Source organism: Pecten maximus, chromosome 2, assembly GCF_902652985.1.
Source record: "Pecten maximus chromosome 2, xPecMax1.1, whole genome shotgun sequence".
Classification (NCBI taxonomy): Eukaryota; Metazoa; Mollusca; class Bivalvia; order Pectinida; family Pectinidae; genus Pecten; species Pecten maximus.
This window is the reverse complement of record NC_047016.1, coordinates 26,710,409-26,732,640: the sequence shown is the minus strand read 5'-3', so window position 1 is coordinate 26,732,640 and position 22,232 is coordinate 26,710,409. Positions and strand designations below refer to the sequence as shown.

At 37.1% G+C, this 22,232-nt stretch overlaps 1 protein-coding gene across 1 annotated transcript in view; it reads right to left on the bottom strand.

Moving 5' to 3' along the window:
- Positions 1–22,232, bottom strand: part of LOC117321667 (mucin-2-like) — a 125,060-nt gene that overhangs the window by 74,356 nt on the left and 28,472 nt on the right. Inside the window, exons 2-12 of the mRNA XM_033876173.1 lie at positions 13,943–15,915; positions 10,945–11,067; positions 9,603–9,731; positions 8,032–8,313; positions 7,163–7,477; positions 4,671–4,778; positions 3,833–4,126; positions 3,192–3,422; positions 2,373–2,645; positions 1,375–1,818; positions 385–828 (exon numbers count right to left, since the gene is read on the bottom strand). Of these exons, the coding sequence (XP_033732064.1) occupies positions 385–828; positions 1,375–1,818; positions 2,373–2,645; positions 3,192–3,422; positions 3,833–4,126; positions 4,671–4,778; positions 7,163–7,477; positions 8,032–8,313; positions 9,603–9,731; positions 10,945–11,067; positions 13,943–15,915 (4,616 nt within the window). The remainder of the gene's footprint in view (positions 1–384; positions 829–1,374; positions 1,819–2,372; positions 2,646–3,191; positions 3,423–3,832; positions 4,127–4,670; positions 4,779–7,162; positions 7,478–8,031; positions 8,314–9,602; positions 9,732–10,944; positions 11,068–13,942; positions 15,916–22,232) is intronic.

The window sequence follows — 22,232 nt, the reverse complement described above, 5'->3', positions numbered from 1 at the left end:
GGAATTTTTCACAAGCCTTTGTAACTTTATTATAATGCAAACTAGTTTCATTTACAGAACATGATTTCAGTAATTTTGTCCCATCACTGCCTCTTTACTGTTAACTCGATATAATATCAACAACTACCATCCTGTCAAACTAGAGATTTATACAGAACTATCAAGTCTGTCAATTCTTGTTTATATGTCGACAGACATCATTTATTGTCGGGTGTCAGTTACAGAATCTCGTATTGATGAAGACAATCGTTATGACAAGACGTTTGCCTGGTGGAATTTGAAAATCGTCATGCTGCTCAGCAGTGTTTTTCTTTTTCGTCATTGATATTCTACTGCTATGAAAGCGTTTGTATCAAAAAGTATCAGTTTAACATTATACGTTACCTGCTTCAGTAGTTGTGGTTACAGCTTCTGTGGTTGTTGTTGGTGCCTGAGTAGTTGTGGTTGCTGCTTCAGTAGTTGTGGTTACAGCCTCTGTGGTTGTCGTTGGTGCCTCAGTAGTTGTTGTTGGTGCCTCAGTAGTTGTGGTCACGGCTTCTGTGGTTGTTGTTGTTGGTGCCTCAGTAGTTGTGGTCACAGCCTCAGTAGTTGTTGTTGGTGCCTCAGTAGTTGTGGTCACGGCCTCAGTAGTTGTTGTTGGTGCCTCAGTAGTTGTTGTTGGTGCTTCAGTAGTTGTGGTCACGGCTTCTGTGGTTGTTGTTGGTGCCTCAGTAGTTGTGGTCACAGCCTCAGTAGTTGTTGTTGGTGCCTCAGTAGTTGTTGTTGGTGCTTCAGTAGTTGTGGTCACAGCTTCTGTGGTTGTTGTTGGTGCCTCAGTAGTTGTGGTTGCTGTTGTTGTAGTTTTAATTTGGTAGTTAGAATGTAGTAGCATTTGATAACGCAAAACAATTAAAAATTACCATAAAATTGCCTCTATGATACGCAATTAACATCTTACACTCATTTCCTCTATTTGTGACTAAATCAGTACTAAAAATTCAATCTATTTAGGAATTTTTCACAAGCCTTTGTAACTTTATTATAATGCAAACTAGTTTTATTTACAGAACATGATTTCAGTAATTTTGTCCCATCACTGCCTCTTTACTGTTAACTCGATATAATATCAACAACTACCATCCTGTCAAACTAGAGATTTATACAGAACTATCAAGTCTGTCAATTCTTGTTTATATGTCGACAGACATCATTTATTGTCGGGTGTCAGTTACAGAATCTCGTATTGATGAAGACAATCGTTATGACAAGACGTTTGCCTGGTGGAATTTGAAAATCGTCATTCTGCTCACCAGTTTTTTTTCTTTTTCGTCATTGATATTCTACTGCTATGAAAGCGTTTGTATCAAAAAGTATCAGTTTAACAGTATACGTTACCTGCTTCAGTAGTTGTGGTTGGTGCCTGAGTAGTTGTGGTTACAGCTTCTGTGGTTGTTGTTGGTGCCTGAGTAGTTGTGGTTGCTGCTTCAGTAGTTGTGGTTACAGCCTCTGTGGTTGTCGTTGGTGCCTCAGTAGTTGTTGTTGGTGCCTCAGTAGTTGTGGTCACGGCTTCTGTGGTTGTTGTTGGTGCCTCAGTAGTTGTTGTTGGTGCCTCAGTAGTTGTTGTTGGTGCCTCAGTAGTTGTGGTCACGGCTTCTGTGGTTGTTGTTGTTGGTGCCTCAGTAGTTGTGGTCACAGCCTCAGTAGTTGTTGTTGGTGCCTCAGTAGTTGTGGTCACAGCTTCAGTAGTTGTTGTTGGTGCCTCAGTAGTTGTTGTTGGTGCTTCAGTAGTTGTGGTCACAGCTTCTGTGGTTGTTGTTGGTGCCTCAGTAGTTGTGGTTGCTGTTGTTGTAGTTTTAATTGTTTGGGTAGTTAGAATGTAGTAGCATTTGATAACGCAAAACAATTTAAATTTACCATCAACCATAAAATTGCCTCTATGATACGCAATTAACATCTTACACTCATTTCCTCTATTTGTGACTAAATCAGTACTAAAAATTCAATCTATTTAGGAATTTTTCACAAGCCTTTGTAACTTTATTATAATGCAAACTAGTTTTATTTACAGAACATGATTTCAGTAATTTTGTCCCATCACTGCCTCTTTACTGTTAACTCGATATAATATCAACAACTACCATCCTGTCAAACTAGAGATTTATACTGAACTATCAAGTCTGTCAACTCTTGTTGATATGTCGACAGACATCATTTATTGTCGGGTGTCAGTTACAGAATCTCGTATTGATGAAGACATTCGTAATGAAAAGACGTTTGCCTGGTGGATTTTGAAATCGTCATGCTGCTCACCAGTGTTTTTCTATTTCGTCATTGATATTCTACTGCTATGCAAGCGTTTGTATAAAAAGTATCAGTTTAACATTATGCCTTACCTGCTTCAGTAGTTGTGGTTACAGCTTCTGTGGTTGTCGTTGGTGCCTCAGTAGTTGTTGTTGGTGCCTCAGTAGTTGTGGTCACGGCTTCTGTGGTTGTTGTTGGTGCCTCAGTAGTTGTTGTTGGTGCCTCAGTAGTTGTGGTTACAGCCTCTGTGGTTGTCGTTGCTGCTTCAGTAGTTGTTGTTGGTGCCTCCGTAGTTGTTGTTGCGGCCTCCGTAGTGGTTGTTGGTGCTTCAGTAGTTGTGGTTACTGACTCAGTGGTTGTTGTTGCTGTTGTTGTAGTTTTAATTGGTTGAGAAGTTAGAATATAGTAGCATTTGATAATGCAATACAAATGAAAATGATCATAAATTTGCCTCTATAATATCTAATTAACATCTAACACGCATTTCCTCTATTTTTGACTAAATCCGTATTAAAAATTCAATCCATTTAAGATTCTTTTCTCAAGCCTTTGTAACTTTATTATAATGCAAAATAGTTTGATTTACAGAACATGATTTCAGTAATTTTGTCTCATCACAGCCTCTTTACTCTAAACTCGATATGATATATAAACAACTACCATCCTGTCAAACTAAAGATTTATACAGAACTATCAAGTCTGGCAACTCTTGTTTATAGACAGACATCATTTATGGTCGGGTGTCAGTTACAGAATCTCGTATTTATCAAGACAATCGTTATGACAAGACGTTTGCATGGCTGATTTTGAAATCTCCATGCTGCTCACCAGTGTTTTTCTTTTTCGTCATTGATATTCTATTACTATGCAAGCGTTTGTATAAAAAGGATCAGTTTAACATTATACGTTACCTGCTTCAGTAGTTGTGGTCACAGCTTCTGTGGTTGTCGTTGGTGCTTCAGTAGTTGTTGTGGGTGCCTCAGTAGTTGTGGTCACAGCTTCTGTGGTTGTTGTTGCTACTTCAGTAGTTGTTGTTGGTGCCTCAGTAGTTGTTGTTGGTGCCTCAGTAGTTGTGGTCACAGCTTCTGTGGTTGTTGTTGCGGCCTCAGTAGTTGTGGTAACAGCCTCTGTGGTTGTTGTTGCTGTTGTTGTAGTTTTAATTGGTTGGGTAGTTAGAATTTAGTAGCATTTGATAACGCAAAACAAATGAAAATGATAACAAAATTGCCTCTATAATACGCAATTAAAATCTAACACGCATTTCCTTTATTTTTGACTAAATCCGTACTAAAAATTCAACCCATTTAGGATTCTTTTCACAAGCTTTTGTAACTTTATTAAAATGCAAAATAATTTTATTTACAGACATCATTTAGTGTCGGGTGTCGGTTACGGAATTTCGTATTTATGAAGACAATCGTTATGACAAGACGTTTGCCTGGTGGAATTTGAAATATTCATGCTCCTTACCAGTGTTTTTCTTTTTCGTCTTTAATATTTAACTTCTATGCAAGCGCTTGTAGTAAAGTATCAGTTTAACATTATACGTTACCTGCTTCAGTAGTTGTGGTTACAGCTTCTGTGGTTGTCGTTGCTGCTTGAGTAGTTGTTGTGGGTGCCTCAGTAGTTGTGGTCACAGCTTCTGTGGTTGTTGTTGGTGCCTCAGTAGTTGTTGTTGCTGCTTCAGTAGTTGTTGTGGGTGCCTCAGTAGTTGTGGTCACAGCTTCTGTGGTTGTTGTTGCTGCTTCAGTAGTTGTTGTTTGTGCCTCAGTTGTTGTTGTTGGTGCCTCAGTAGTTGTGGTTACAGCCTCAGTAGTTGTGGTTACAGCCTCGGTGGTTGTTGTTGCTGTTGTTGTTTTAATTGGTTGGGTAGTTAGAATAAAGGAGCATTTGATAATGCAAAACAAATGAAAATGATAAAAAAAATTGCCTCTATAATACGCAATTAACATCTAACACGCATTTCCTCTATTTTTGACCAAATTCGTACCAAAAATTCAATCCATTTACGATTCTTTTCACAAGTACTTGTAGCTTTATTATAATGCAAAATAGTTTTATTGAAGAATACGATTTCAGTAATTTTGTCCCATCACTGTTCCTTTACTCTAAACTCGATATGATATCAACAACTACCATCCTGTCAAACTAGAGATTTATACTGAACTATCAAGTCTGTCAATGCTTGTGTATATGTCGACAGATATAATTTATTGTTGGGTGTCGGTCACAAAATATCGTATTGATGAAGAAAGTCATTACGAAAAGATGTTTGCCTGGTGGGATTAGTAATCTTCACACTGCTCACCAGTGCTTTTCACTTTCGTCATTAATATTCAACTTCTATGCAAGCGCTTGTATTAAAATATCATATAAACATTATACGTTACCTGCTTCAGTAGTTGTTGTTGCTGCTTCAGTAGTAGTTGTTGTCACAGCGTCTGTGGTTGTCGTTGCTGCCTCAGTAGTTGTGGTTTCAGCGTCTGTGGTTGTTGTTGCTGTTGTGGTAGTTGTAAACAATTGAGTCGTTTGGATTTTGTAGCAATTCATAATCAAAACAAAAATGAAAATGACCATAAAGTTGCCTCTACAATACGTAATTAATATCTTAGACGAATTTCGTCTAATTTTGACTAAATACGTATTAAAAGTATAATCCATTCTGGATCCTTTTTACAAGCCTTTGCAACTTGATTTGGATACAAAATAGTTTTATTTACAGAACATGATTCCAGTAATTTTCCTTCATCACTATTCCAATACTCTTAACCGGATATGATATCAACAAGTACCATCCTGTCAAACTACAGAACTATCAAATCTGTCAACGCTAGTTTATATGACGACAGACATCATTTATTGCCGAGTGTCGGTTACAGAATTTCGTGTTGATAAAGACAATCATAATGAAGGAACGTTTGTCTGGTGGAATTGGAAATCTTCATACTAATCATCACTGTTTTTCTCTTTCGTCATTTAAGGATTGATTGTCAATTTTGTTGCCTGCATGGACTGATGAAGGGAAGTGAACCTCGTGCAAATGAAGTGAACTGCGAAGCAGTTCATATACCATTTGCACGAGGTTCACTTCCGTTCATCAGTCCATGCAAGCAACAAAATCGACAATCAATCCTTATATTTACGTTAACCAAAATAAAAACTTCGCCACCAGATTGCAAAATTCGCAACGGTGTGACGTAAGTATGTCGTTTTTCGGCATAGCCGTATAATTTTCTTTTGGCCCCGGATATGACGTAACAGGTGGCGTTACTGGTCAAGATGAAGTATGTGATTGGTAAATGTAGCGTTAAATGCAAAATGCAGATATGCAATTAAAAACGAAACAAAGTTAAGATGGAATGCAAGCTGAATAATTGGATGCATCTTTTCAAATAACACATTGATAAAATTATATTCCTGATTCAAATGCAGTCTTATTATCACCAAAAATGATTCTGTCTACAGTGCTGAAACGCATTTGTTCGTTAATTTATTTCACCAGCAGTTTTACATTATAACCACCAGTATTAAAACTATGCCGTTTATCTTTTTTAAAGATATTTCTTGTGTAACATTGTTATACTTATCGTACATGTGTGCACAGTAGTGGAACAGCAGACAGTCAGCTATTCTCGTCGCCAAGGCAACACAAAATATAGTCCCATACACGTTTTGATTATTACGATATTGATACACATAAGCACGATATTTTTAAGGAAAACTATTCATTTATAACAAATATTTATGATATTGTATAATAAAAACTTAGCAGTACCCATATAAATACGAATTTAAAGTGCAGTGTTGACAGTATAGTATGTGTGTGATTTGGTCACTCGAGACACAGGGACTCGGTTAAAAAAATGAGCACAAGGTTAACATGACGACAGCTGTTCAATGAAATATCACATCATTAAAAACAGAGTTTATATACTCTCTAAAGCCTTGAAAAAAATGGATTTTGTACGGTTTTATAATTTGAGTGAATGTTGGATTTTTAGTCCTTCGATTATTTATAGATGTCATATGTTACTCAAAAATTAACGCCGAACCCCTGTGACCGTATGTGATGCAGTCTAATAGCCGGGATATTCAGAGCTCCAGAAAAAGTGTAACAATGTGGATTTTAGTCGCAGGTTAGCTGAAATGTACATTGTGCTCTTGAAATATTGGATTTCATTGTCGTACTGGCGTTTTGGGATGTAAATTCTGATAATAGTAAGTAAAGAAACATTGATTTGAAAATCGCGGTATTCGACAGCTGGAAACTTGTGTCCTCCATATGTTTAGATTGAGTCAAATTACGACAATAATGTGTCCCTGTGCTCGATATAGCATACTGCTGCTACAGTCTGTTTTGTGTTGTTAAATAGTGTTAAAATTAAGGGTTTATTTTCTGTGACCACTAAAATGTTATCAAGCATGGCATTCGAGATACAGCTAACGTTAGACATACTGCGCTACGTAGGTCATGAGCTCGATGCTATCGGGAGTGTCAGTGTTCTGTCAGATCCTGTTTTCTAAACTGTCTGCATTATACTGGCATTTTTATTAGCACATAAAGCGGCTATTCCACTTGTGTTTATATACGTTTATAACAATATTACATAATTCACAAAATGAAAGTGCATTCAAGTCTGAGGCGGTACATAACTCGATCGCCATTGTAAACTCAGTGAATGTATTCACACGCGGGCAAGAAAGTGATTCGTCTCTCAGAACAGAAACACGCGACCCATAATCTTCAGCGGGAAATGAAGTGATCTGAGTTTACTATGTTCATTGAGGCGGAGCGAAGTGAAAATGTAATTATTAGTATTTAACTCATGTGCAAGCACTTGTAACAAAAAAAGACTAAAATCAGTTTAACATTATGCCTTACCTGCTTCAGTAGTTGTTGTCACAGCCTCTGTGGTTGTTGTTGCAGCCTCGGTAGTTGTTGTTGCAGCCTCGGTAGTTGTTGTTGCAGCCTCAGTAGTTGTTGTTGCAGCCTCAGTAGTTGTTGTTGGTGTCTCGGTAGTTGTTGTTGCGGCCTCAGTAGTTGTTGTTGGTGTCTCGGTAGTTGTTGTTGCGGCCTCAGTAGTTGTTGTTGGTGTCTCGGTAGTTGTTGTTGCGGCCTCAGTAGTTGTTGTTGGTGTCTCGGTAGTTGTTGTTGCGGCCTCAGTAGTTGTTGTTACAGCATCTGTGGTTGTTGTTGCTGTTGTGGTAGTTGTTAACGATTGCGTAGTTAGCATGAAGAAGCAGTTGCAAATGAAAAAAAAAATAATAATAAAAATGACCATAAAATTGTCTCTACAATACGCAATAAACATCTAAGACCTATTTCGTCTAATGTTTACTAAATTCGTATTGAATGTGCAACCCATTAAGGATCCTTTTTACGAACCATGTAACGTTATTATGATAGAAAATATTGTTATGTACAGAACATGATTTCAGTAATTTTGCTCTATCACTATATCTTTACTCTTAACCCGATATGATATCAACAACTACCATCCTGTCAAACTAGAGATTTATACAGAACTACCAAGTCTGCCGACGCTTGTTTATATGTCGACAGACATCATTTATTGTCGAGAGTCGGTTACAGAATTTCGTTTTATAAAGACATTCATTATGAAAAGACCATTTCCTGGTGAAATTGGAAATCTTCATACTGCTCATCACTGTTGTTCTATTTCGTCATTAATGTTCAACTACTTCTATGCAGGCGCTTGTATTAAATATCAGCTTAACATTATACGTTACCTGCTTCAGTAGTTGTTGTTGCGGCCTCAGTAGTTGTTGTTGTCGGTGCCTCAGAAGTTGTTGTTGCGGCCTCAGTTGTTGTTGTTGCGGCCTCAGTAGTTGTTGTTGTCGGTGCCTCAGAAGTTGTTGTTGCGGCCTCAGTTGTTGTTGTTGCGGCCTCAGTAGTTGTTGTTGCGGCCTCAGTAGTTGTTGTTGTCGGTGCCTCAGAAGTTGTTGTTGCGGCCTCAGTTGTTGTTGTTGCGGCCTCAGTAGTTGTGGTCAAAGCGTCTGTGGTTGTTGTTGCTGTTGTGAAAAAAAAAAAAAAATAAAAAATATATGAAAATGACCATAAAATTGCCTCTGCAATATGTAATTAATATCTTAGACGCATTCTTCTAATTTTGATAAAATACTTAATAAAAGTGCAATCCATTCTGGATCCTTTTAACAAGCCTTTGTAACTTCATTAAGGTACACAATATTTATCAATTTATATATACAATTATGATTCATGTTTAGGTTTATATGTCGACAAACATCATATATTGTCGGATGTCGGTTACAGAATATCGTATTCATAAAGAAAATCATTATGAAACGTTTTCTGGGAAATGGAACTTCAGATGCTCTTGTGCGGCTCTTTCTTTTTGTTCGCCTTAAGTTTTCTTCTGGCAGCGCTTGTTAGTATGCAGGCTCAGTTGTTGTGTTGCCTCTGTAGTTGTTTGTCAGCTTCGTGTTGTTGTTGTGCGCCTCAGTGTTGTTGTTGCGGCCTCTAGTTGTTGTTGTTGCGGCTCAGTAGTTGTGTTTGACGGCTCGTAGTATGTTGTTAGTTGTGGCCTCAGTGTTGTTGTTGTTGGGCCTCAGTAGTATTTGTTGCTTGTTGCTTGTGTTGCGTGGTTGTGGCCCCTCAGTTGTTGTCGTTGCGGCTCAGTAGTAGTTGTTGCGGCCTCAGTAGTTGTTACGCCTCAGTTAGTTTCGCTCATAGTTGTGGCAGCCTCAGTAGTTGTGTTGTTGCGCTCGTGTGTTGTGCGGCCTCAGTGTTGTCGTTGCGGCCTCGTAGTTGTGGTCACGGCCTGAGTTGTTTGTTGCTGTTATATTAAAATAAAAATATGAAAATGACCATAAAATTGCCTCTGCAATATGTAATTAATATCTTAGACGCATTCTTCTAATTTTGACTAAATACTTAATAAAAGTGCAATCCATTCTGGATCCTTTTAACAAGCCTTTGTAGCTTTATTAAGATACCGATATTTTTATTTGCAGACCATGACTCAAATAATTTTATTCCATCACAGTTCCTTTACTCTAAACCGGATATGATATCAACAACTACCATCCTGTCAAACTAGAGATTCATACAGAACTATCAAGTCTGTCAACTCTTGTTTATATGTCGACAGACATCATTTATTGTCAAGTGTCGGTTGCAGAATATCGTATTTATAAAGACAATCATTATGAAAAGACCATTTCCTAGTGAAATTGGAAATCGTCATACTAATCATCACTGTTGTTCTATTTCGTCATTAATGTTCAACTACTTCTATGCAGGCGCTTGTATTAAATATCAGCTTAACATTATACGTTACCTGCTTCAGTAGTTGTCGTTGCAGCCTCAGTAGTTGTTGTTGCTGCCTCAGTAGTTGTTGTTGCGGCCTCAGTTGTTGTTGTTGTTGCTGCCTCAGTAGTTGTGGTTACAGCGTCTGTGGTTGTCGTTGCTGTAACATGGGTAGTAGTTGATTTAGTAACACTGAAAATGCAACTCTATTCAAGAATCTGTAGAATTTTTGGAGTTTTCATTTCCAAAATAGCCACACTAGCTTATCTAATATGGGTTTAATTTCTTAGTTTTCTAGTAGAATTGAGATTGGGGCTTGTTTAGAGCTTGTTTAAACATAGTTATAGTCCCGATTATAGTGTAGGTAATTGATATAGTAATTTTGATTGAACATTTCAAAATAGATAACTCTTTTATTAACGCCATATCAACCAAGAAATCATATCCCTCTGTCCACATTTTTGACAGACTTTAGCCAATATGTATCTTAGCTTAATCAGCACAATTTCGAAACTTTGCAATCTAAACCTTACATTTTCAAATGCAAAATACAATATACATGTGCACTTGGCTCACAAACACTCATGGCTAAACGCACCCATAAAAGATAATACAGTCGGTATCAATTTGGAAAAATAACATGACAGTTACCAAGGTAAACTATCTGCGGTTATTTAGGTTAACTATAGCTTGGTTAATGTACGTAACTCTAAATAGATAACTGCTTCAATAGTGATTTTCTGCACACAACCTTTAACAGCTGATAACTAAATGCTATCGTTCAATCATAAGATTATTTACGTAGGTTAATGTTGATTTTTGAGTATTTATAAGATATATAGTTCGGAAAACAATTTTTAGGTGGATTGGATATCTAAGTTATTTTCTGTTGTGTGTCAGCACAAATACGGAATACAACAACCACTCAAGAGCTATCACAGTATATTTTGACAAAAGTGATTTCTGGCCATGCTGTTCATGCCTTCAACCCACAATCACGTATTAGTTTGTTTGGTTTTTGTATCAAAATGATATTTCAGATGAGCCAATTTACTGAGCGGATCTGCTTCAGCAACAATATAGTTTTAAAGACCTCCGATGTATATCTAAAAAATCCGAAACATCTTCGGGACCTATGATATTGTTCCCTAAAGTCGCTTACCACAGATAAACGGCACATCCGCTTCAAAATCTACAATTTACATTATATTAGGCTTTCAAATGATAGCTTTTTTTCTTTGAATTTAGTATTTTTTTGCTGTATATTATGAGCCCAATATATATATTCACAACAATTTTTTTTCTCACAGGTCATTTCCGAAGCGAATAAAGCCTTATGCAAGAAAAATAATGGAACTTTTTCGAAGGTTTACCTGAAGCAGTGGTTGTTGTGGCAGTATCTGTGGTTGTTGTGGCAGCATCTGTGGTTGTTGTGGCAGCGTCTGTGGTTGTTGTGGCAGCGTCTGTAGTTGTTGTGTCAGCGGTTGTAGTTGAAGCTAAAATGTAAACATCTATAGCGTATCAAACATTGCTATATTGCACCATTTGTAATTTTTTGTAATCACGATTTTTACAATCTAAAAACACAGTCTTAACAATATCAATCAAACATTTTGAAATCACGACAACTACAATATCAATACTAAGTTTTACAACATAAATCTACCATAAATATATAATAATTAAACGATAAAGTATGCGAAGTAATTCACAATCTAAATCACAAGTTATACAACATCAATCACAAGTTATATAATACCAATCACAAGTTATATGATATCAATCACAAGTTATATGATATCAACCACATGTTATATAATGTCAATCACAAGTTATACAATATCAATCACAAATCATATAATATCAATCACAAGTTATATAATATCAACCACATGTTATATAATATCAACCACAAGTTCTATAATATCAACTTCAAATTATATAATATCAATCATATGTTATATAATATCAACCGCAAAATAGAAAATATCAATAACAAGTTATATAATATCAATCATAAGTCGTATAATATCAACCACAAGTTATATAATATCAATCATAAGTTATATAATATCAGCTACAAATTATTTAATATCAACCACAAGTTATACAATATCAACCACAAGTTATATACTGTCAATCATAAGTTATATAATGTCAATCACAAATTTTATAATATCAATCACAAATCAAATAATAGCAATCATAAGTTATATAATATCAATCATAAGTTATATAGTATCAATCACAAGTTATATGATATCAACCACAAGTTATATAATATCAACCGCAAAATAGAAAATATCAATAACAAGTTATATAATATCAATCATAAGTCATATAATATCAACCACAAGTTATAATAGCAATCATAAGTTATATAATATCAACTACAAATTATATAATATCAACCACAAGTTATATAATATCAATCATAAGTTATATAAATCAATCAAAAGTTAAGCAACATCAATCACACGTTATATAATATCAACCACAAGTTATATGATATAAATTAAAGGTTAAGCAAAATCAATCACATATTATATAAGATAAATTATAAGTTAAGAATATCTCTCACAAGTTATATAATATGAACTTCAAGTTATATAAAATCAATCAAAAGTTATAAAATATCAATCACATGTTATATAATATCACTCACAAGTCATATAATATCAACTACAAGTTATATAAATCAATCAAAACTTATATAACATAAATTATAAGTAAGAATATCAATCACAAGTCATTTAATATCACTCACAAGTTATATGATATCAATTACAAGTTATATGATAGCATTCACAAGTTATATAATATAGATTATAAGTTTATAATTCCAATCACAAGTTATATAATATAAATTATAAGTTAATAATTCCAATCACAAGTTATATGATATCAATTACAAGTTATACATGTATGATAGCATTCACAAGTTATATAATATCAATCACAAGTTATATAATATCAACAACAACTAATATAATATCAACCACCAGTTGCATTATATATGATATAACTCAAGTTATACAAAAGGAAGTGCACAGATACAAGAAATGCACATTATTCCATTTATACATTAGAAAAGTTTCTATCTATATGCAACATCATGTAATATTTGAGTCAATATCGTCAATAGTGTGTCAAAGAATATCATGATTAACTACCGAAGGTCAAAAGATGTGTACGTGTATATATGCTTTCAGAAATGAATTTACTCGCGCAGGTGTGATTGTGCTACGTTCGATAAAAGGTTAATGATCAAAGGTTACTGGTCAAATTTCACCTGATTTTTATTATATTTAGCACGCTGCTGCAAACACCATGAATATTAGCAACGTACATCAATGAATTGAATACACCATATTTAGGAAAGTACCATTGGTATGTGTGGGAGTTACTTCCCTTAAATGTACTAAATGTTGGAGGGCAGACATTTTCCCATTTTCTCAAAAAAATAATACTAATGCAAATGAATAAATATATAAAATGAATAAATGAAGACATTTTATCAATAAGGATTATAACTCTGAATCATGCCATTTATAGTCAGGCCAAATGAAATAGTAGATGTTTTGTAGTTATGTGGCTTCAAAAACTCCTGAAATTAGGTACAGTGCATGTAAGATACGCAATCAGTCAACTAAGACCTGAATATAAAATGAACGTATATTTTCAACACTGAAGAAAACTGATATTCATATATAAAATTGATTGAAGGATTATTAAACTATGGCCTGCATGAGATAGATGATTAATTGACGGCTAGTAATTACAAAGCAGATACTGGCTAAATGCATGTGGGGATATGGTGTTTTTTTTCTTTAGACTAAGCCATTTTAGTAACTAAATGTAATCAGATTTTTATTCCTCATCTAATTTAAGTATTGAAATAAAAAGAAATGCGTGCTACGTTTGTTAACTATATATTTATAACCAAAAGGACCATAGGCTGCAACGGTCACCCGCAAGTTCTTAAATATCTGTCATTTTTCTTCTTTGAATGTCATAGAACCTTTCAATTGAACAAAGATACGTGTAACATTATTAGATTGCAGACATGATGCATTAAACCAGATTAAACAAGATTGAGCACTCGACATTGCTGTACATGAAGAACATATAGATAGATTGATGTGTTTTGATGCATTTATGTTCAAGTCTGAGCAATGCAGAAGCGTCACAGTTTGGTGTAAGCATTGGAAGGGGACAGTACGATTGCGCCATTGTCAAACTGAAATGGCATGCTAGCCCCTCTCTTTTAATCATTTATGTTCCTTTATAAGAAGAAAGGGAATCCATTTGCTTATTGCATCATTATACTGCTTATCTGATTAATAATTAATAAAAAAATAAATCACTTACCTTGTTGAGTAGAAGATGTTGTTGCAGCATCTGTGGTTGTTGTTGCAGCATCTGTGGTAGTTGTTACAGCAGCTGTGGTTGTTGCAGCATCTGTGGTTGTTGTTGCAGCATCTGTGGTAGTTGTTGCAGCATCTGTGGTAGTTGTTGCAGCATCTGTGGTAGTTGTGGCAGCGTCTGTGGTTGTTGTTGCAGCGTCTGTGGTAGTTGTGGCAGCATCTGTGGTTGTTGTTGCAGCATCTGTGGTAGTTGTTGCAGCATCTGTGGTTGTTGTTGCGGCATCTGTGGTAGTTGTTGCAGCGTCTGTGGTAGTTGTTGCGGCATCTGTGGTAGTTGTTGCAGCATCTGTGGTATTTGTTGCAGCAGCTGTGGTTGTTGTTGCAGCATCTGTGGTAGTTGTTGCAGCGTCTGTGGTAGTTGTTCCAGCATCTGTGGTAGTTGTTGCAGCATCTGTGGTAGTTGTTGCAGCGTCTGTGGTAGTTGTTGCAGCGTCTGTGGTAGTTGTTGCAGCATCTGTTGTAGTTGTTGCAGCAGCTGTGGTTGTTGTTGCAGCATCTGTGGTAGTTGTTGCAGCGCCTGTTGTAGTTGTTGCAGCGTCTGTGGTAGTTGTTGCAGCATCTGTGGTAGTTGTTGCAGCATCTGTGGTAGTTGTTGCGGCATCTGTGGTTGTTGTTGCAGCATCTGTGGTAGTTGTTGCAGCATCTGTGGTTGTTGTTGCAGCATCTGTGGTAGTTGTTGCAGCATCTGTGGTAGTTGTTGCAGCGTCTGTGGTTGTTGTTGCAGCATCTGTGGTAGTTGTTGCAGCAGCTGTGGTTGTTGTTGCAGCATCTGTGGTAGTTGTTGCAGCGTCTGTGGTAGTTGTTGCAGCGTCTGTGGTAGTTGTTGCAGCGTCTGTGGTTGTTGTTGCAGCGTCTGTGGTTGTTGTTGCAGCATCTGTGGTTGTTGTTGCAGCATATGTGGTAGTTGTTGCAGCGGCGTCTGTGGTTGTTGTGGCAGCATCGGTGGTTGTTGTTGCAGCATCTGTGGTAGTTGTTGCAGCATCTGTGGTAGTTGTTGCAGCGTCTGTGGTTGTTGTTGCAGCATCTGTGGTATTTGTTGCAGCAGCTGTGGTTGTTGTTGCAGCATCTGTGGTAGTTGTTGCAGCGTCTGTGGTAGTTGTTGCAGCGTCTGTGGTAGTTGTTGCAGCGTCTGTGGTTGTTGTTGCAGCGTCTGTGGTTGTTGTTGCAGCATCTGTGGTTGTTGTTGCAGCATATGTGGTAGTTGTTGCAGCGGCGTCTGTGGTTGTTGTGGCAGCATCGGTGGTTGTTGTTGCAGCATCTGTGGTAGTTGTTGCAGCATCTGTGGTTGTTGTTGCAGCATATGTGGTTGTTGTGGCTGCGTCTGTTGTAGTTGTGGCAACGTCTGTGGTAGTTGTAGCAGCATCTGTGGTATTTGTAGCAGCATCTGTGGTTGTTGTTGCAGCATATGTGGTTGTTGTGGCTGCGCCTGTTGTTGTTGTCGCAGCGTCTGTTGTAGTTGTGGCAGCGTCTGTGGTAGTTGTAGCAGCATCTGTGGTTGTTGTAGCAGCATCTGTGGTTGTTGTGGCTGCGCCTGTTGTTGTTGTTGCAGCGTCTGTTGTTGTTGTTGCAGCGGCTGTGGTTGCTGTTGCAGCATCTGTGGTAGTTGTTGCAGCGTCTGTGGTAGTTGTTGCAGCATCTGTGGTTGTTGTGGCTGCGCCTGTTGTTGTTGTTGCAGCGTCTGTGGTAGTTGTGGCAGCATCTGTGGTAGTTGTGGCAGCATCTGTGGTAGTTGTGGCAGCATCTGTTGATGTTGTTGCAGCATCTGTGGTAGTTGTTGAAGCGTCTGTGGTATTTGAAGCGTCTGTGGTTGTCGTTGAAGCGTCTGTGGTTGAAGTTGAGGAAGCGGCTGTGGTTATTGCCAAGAGCAGTAGAAGGAACTGTGCCATAATTTGACGGCTCGCCGCCATGGCGAAGATCCTATAAAGAAGACAAAAATATTGTTATCAATGCTGCTAATTATGACTCTTTTGCAGCAAGATGGCACAGATTTAATAGCCGCAATAATGAACTTAGCATGGTCTGTATTACCGTTTGCTAGATTTCGTATGTTTGAATACAGGCGTTCCTTGCATGGACTGATGAAGGGAAGTGAACCCTGTGCAAATGAAAGTGAACTACGAAACAGTTAATGTGCCGTCTGTTCGAGGTTATTTTCCCTTCATCAGTCCATATACGCAACAAACTTAACAAATAATACTTTATAGATATGATACAAATTTACATAGAAAAAAGCATAACAAAAAAACCATTTTTTTATAATAACGATTTTACCATATTCCCTTAACTATGAGTTTAATGCACAGTGTTAATAACACAGTAGCTGTGTGATTTGGTCACTGGACACACGGGGGTTCAGCTTCGAAAACTTGAGTAATACGCCTACTGCATGTAGATATCAATAGTGAATAATCACAAGACTAAAACTCCAGTATTTATTGATATTTTACAGTGAGCTTTTACAACTCGAATGAATGATGGATTTTTACTCTTGCAGTTACTCACAGATGTCGTATACATACAATGTATCTAACAATGTGGATTTTAACAGCAGAGAAAAGACGAATTTAAGAGATAATCTTGAAATACGAAATTTCACTGTCGCATTTTCGTTTCGGGATGTATATTATGATAAAAAGATGAAGAGAAACAATGATTTGGTGATACCTAGTGATACTTGTATGGTGATACCTGTCTGGTGATACCTGTCTGGAGGTACCTGTCTGGTGATACCTGTCTGGTAGTACCTGTATGGTGATACCTGTCTGGTGATACCTGTCTGGTGGTACCTGTCTGGTGATACCTGTCTGTTGATACCTGTCTGGTGGTACCTGTCTAGTGATACCTGTCTGGTGATACCTGTCTGATACCTGTCTGGTGGTACCTGTCTGGTGGTACCTGTCTGGTGATACCTGTCTGGTGGTACCTGTCTGGTGGTACCTGTCTTGTGGTACCTGTCTTGTGGTACCTGTCTGGTGGTACCTGTCTGGTGGTATCTGTCTGGTGGTACCTGTCTGGTGGTACCTGTCTGGTGGTACCCGTCTGGTGGTACCTGTCTGGTGGTACCTGTCTGGTGATACCTGTCTGGTGGTACCTGTCTGGTGGTACCTGTCTGGTAATACCTGTCTGGTGGTACCTGTCTGGTGGTACCTGTCTTGTGATACCTGTCTGATGGTACCTGTCTGTTGATACCTGTCTGTTGATACCTGTCTGATAGTACCTGTCTGGTGATACCTGTCTAGTGGTACCTGTCTGGTGGTACCTGTCTGGTGGTACCTGTCTGTGTTATGATGTCTAACACAGCTAAGTTTGAGGACTTGTTTCTGTGGTCACTCAAATGATATTCAGTATCTCATTTGATCAGCTACTGAGCTAGATGTCATGCGTTCGGTGCTATCGGGAGTGTCAGTATGCCGTCTGCAAATCCAGCTGTTCCACTTGTATTCATGACTATAGCAATGGTACACTATTTACTAAATGAAAATCTGTTTAAATCGGAGGCGCTTTAGAACTAGATCGTTAATGCAGTCAATGAATGTTTTCACATGCCGGCTAAAAGCGATTCGTCTGTCAGAACATGAGCACGCGACCCAAAGTCTTTATCGGAAAAATAAAGTGATCTGAGCTTACTCGCTTTATTGTTGCGGGCCGAAGTGAAAATGTTCATATACTATTAATATAGACAGATATAGGGATATCGAACAGGTAAACATTCTGATTAACTGAAGAGAAAGGACAATTTTTTTTTTTTTTTTTTTAATTACATGTATAATTAAAACTTGCATCATGCAATACACATTCGTCTTTATCTATACTCGGTTCAATCCTTATGACTTTGCACAATTTTCCGTTGACGGCGATCTGAATTAAAGCGAGGTGATACGTAATGATGTACATACTGTATCTTACTTGAAGTTACCAGCCCTGGTAAAAGACAAACAAGCTTTCACAGCTTGGTTGCCACCGCTAAAAAATAACGCGTGTGTTAATCAGTAACAGGCCAAATTAACGTGGTCATTCTGTAGATTTATCGCGAATTATACAGATATCAGTGATATTACATATCACGTATATCGCATATCAAAGTTTTCACAATTCATATATCTTGCAACTTAAAGATATCACATATCAGCGATCCACTTAACCACATATCACAAATATCATATATCAATTTGTCATTGTATCGCATACCGGATATAACACATACCGGATATAACACATACCGGATATAACATATTGCAGAGATATCACATACCGGATATATCACATACCGGATATAACACATTTCAGAGATATCACATACCGGAAATATCATATATAACAAACATCACATACCAGCAATCCATTATACCACATATCTCAAATATCACTTATCAACAGATTCATTGTATCAAAAACCAGAAATATCATATATCACAAATATCAGATTGGCAATATCACAAATATCAGATATGGCAATATCACAAATATCAGATATGGCAATATCACAAATATCAGATATGGCAAATTTTACAACTTCTGAATACCAATTCTCGTTGGGTCAGCGGCCAATGTTCACATAGGGTCACATTAACCAGAGAGTGATTTTAGTGACCAAGACGGACGTCTATTTATAACCAGTACTTGACCAATATAAGTTATGAATATTGGAACCCTTTGTCGAGCGTGGAGCCAATATTTGCACTACTTAAGCAATATTCCATTAGCTGTCCACTACTACAGGCATTGGTTGAGCGAAGACACTGTTATACATCATGTATATTCATTGAGTATGCAGGAGTTTTCCAGGCGAACCTACAACACCATTTCTAATACTTAGAGATTGTGGGTAATCAAAATTTGAGTGAGTCCCACAGGAAAAGCACGATTCCAAGACTCAAAGTTACAGTGCGTTTTTTAAAGCCTCGAAGTACATGAAAAACCCATTGTAACAAATATGATGTCGCAATGCTTTGCTTCCCCACCAACACAACCTCCTATATTTGTTTAGTTGCCTACCTTTTGTACCTATCTTACATAAACCTTTGTCAAAGCAAGCATCTTACACTGTCACTGAGTGTACTTTATACGACACTCTTTATGGCATTATGGGCAGGGCAGGGCGACTGGAACTCCTACTCAGACGATTAACAAGCACCTCGTCCATTAAATGACCCTGATCCTAGACTGAGGGGGTATTGTCCACGTGTTACACACACGCCGGTGAACCCTAATTAACCCAGAAAGTCTGATCATGTAGAACGTCTGATCATGTAGTACTAGATCCCCTCCACAGGTGGCAATGCCCTAAGACCAGTAAGCAAAAGCTTATATTGACCCAGGGTACGCTTTTGTGAGACTATAGCTAACCTCAGGTTGTCACTGTCACACGCCCAAACCATAGAGCATGCGCAGTCATGTCAGTTTTTAACAGCCTTGTCTTTATTACGATATACTCATCAGTACTCATCAACGTAATCCAAGTGTTGAATAAAAAATGAATTCACAATATAACACGTCGTCAACTAGAGTACCTACATGTACCTATGTAAATAGGGAGCCTGAAGTTGGTTCCGAGTTCCGAGTTCCGAGTTCCATTTATCTTAAACGGAACTCGGAGTTCCATTTTACTTAAACGTAACTCGGAACTCGGAACCAACTTCATGCTCCCATGTAAATATACCGCCGCCGAGACTAAGGGAAGACTATGCTTAGAATATTGTGTCGAACGCTGCACTGGTATGCATGGTGGCTGCTTATGGCCACCGCGTGTTTAAAATTTCAAGCGCTGTCTTGTCGCGTTTATTTTGTTTATTTTTTTAAAATTCATTAGTACAGTAGTAAAATTGCATGTAAGGCAATGAGTAATTACCATATTTTAACGGATGTTATTGTAACGGGAATGGATTTTGTGAGTTATGTACCTTTGTTTGAGAGTTGTGTCCCTTAGTAGAAGTATATATTTGTGTATGTAGGATAGTATTTTGTTGAATAATAGTTGAATTATTAATTGTGAGTGTGAATATACGTGTTCAGAATGTAAAATATATGTAGTTTGAGAGTATGTATATAGTTTGGGAATGTGTGCGAGTAACTATGACTGTGTATTTTATATTGAAAACAGTGTATGCTAATCTATGTGCACCATTGTGAATGGAAAAGGTTGCTAGTTTATATGTGTGAATGTAACAAGTATGTGGGGGAGTGTCCTAGGCTCGGTTATAACCGGAACAAGGACGTTAAGCCCCATCAATCAATCAATCAATCAGTATGTGGGGGAAGTTGTATGAAGATATAAAAGCCATTGGCTGGTACTTCATTGTTGGTAGTTTACTTCCCTTCTATTCCTTCCTTTCTCTACTTTTCCTACACTTAACAGAAGCCATTGGCTGGTTACTCTATTTCAGTCTTTCTGTCTATGTTTTGGGTAATAGCTGCTTCGTGTATGATAGTGTGGAAGATGGTTTTATTCTGTGGTGCTGTAAATAGTTATTGTTACTAGTTGTTTTATATTGCCAATGATAGTGTTGAATAAATGTAGGACTTGTATCTAGTTGTTGTGTGGTTTATACATTCAAAGCAAGGTACTATTAGATATAATTACGAATCTGGGTTGGAAGGTGAATTCGAACCGTTACATTATAACAAAATGTGACGTAAACAAACCTACAATAGATTTTGGTTTATACATGTGTTATTTGTATTCGATGTGGAAAACACCATGGCGGCAATAGCTAAGCGACACACCGGCAGCGCAGGATTGATTATACTTAAAATGAAGGAATATCTAACTCTGAACCTGTCAACACTTAATCGTTAACTGATTAATAACACGACAACTCTGTCTTGAAAGACGGCCTGCCTTATCAGAACAAAACCTAGTTGACAAATAAAACTATGTATCTGATAAGAAAGCAATGACCGTTTTATCAATAGTTTAAATGTCCCCACCTGATTGCAGACATTGTTTTCAAATGCCACGAGTTCTTGTAAGGAATCTGACGAGTATCTGTCGTTTATCGTTTAAACTGACTAAATTGTTCTAATATATAAGACAATGCATTAAATAAAAAAATGCGTATACTACAAAATATATGATTAAGTCAAAACATATACATGTATCATATATCAATATATATACATACATGCGTGCCAATATTAGAAATGTAATAATATGTGAACACCAACCACTTCGTAGTTAGTTTGGTCTTTGGAATGTGAAGAAGGTATTGACAAAGTTTTATATCGCTTGATAATACACATACATACATCATAACACACAGACAATACATTATAACACACAGTCAATACATCATAACACACAGTCAATACATCATAACACACATACATACATCATAACACACAGACAATGCATTATAACACACAGTCAATACATCATAACACACAGTCAATACATCATAACACACAGTCAATACATCATAACACACAGACAATACAGCATAACACACAAACAATACATCATAACACACAGACAATACATCATAACACACATACATACATCATAACACACAGACAATACATTATAACACACAGACAATACATCATAACACAGAGACAATACATCATAACACAGACAATACATCATAACACAGAGACAATACATCATAACACACAGACAATACATCATAACACACAGACAATACATCATAACACACAGACAATACATCATAACACATAGACAATACATCATAACACACAGACAATACATCATAACAGAGAGACAATACATCCAAACAGAGAGACAATACATCCTAACACAGAGACAATACATCATAACACAGACAATACATCATAACACATATATAAAACGTCTTAAACGTATATACACAAATAACACACAAAAAGAAAAAAGAAAAAAATATCAGAGTTTGTTAAATCAGCACCTGGTTTGTTTGGGCTAGCGAAGAAGCTGTTACAGATTTGGAGAAGGTGGACAAATTTCGAAAATACAAAATAGATTGCTAGACGTTATCGATTGTTATAATTTGTAGATCAGTATTAAGTACTATTAAGTACTATTGGTACTGACTCTTTGATTTATGTCCAAAAACGTTATTTACACAGCGAGACACTCAAAACTAGAACATAAGGAATACTGGGGGAACCCTGGTTGTACTATGTATATATGTACAATGAAGTTTGTAGTATCATTGCCGGTTTAACTGAAGAAATTCGATACAGTCCTGCAAACGATGGATCGAAGTATCTAAAACGTGAATACCCTACGCTGTATATGT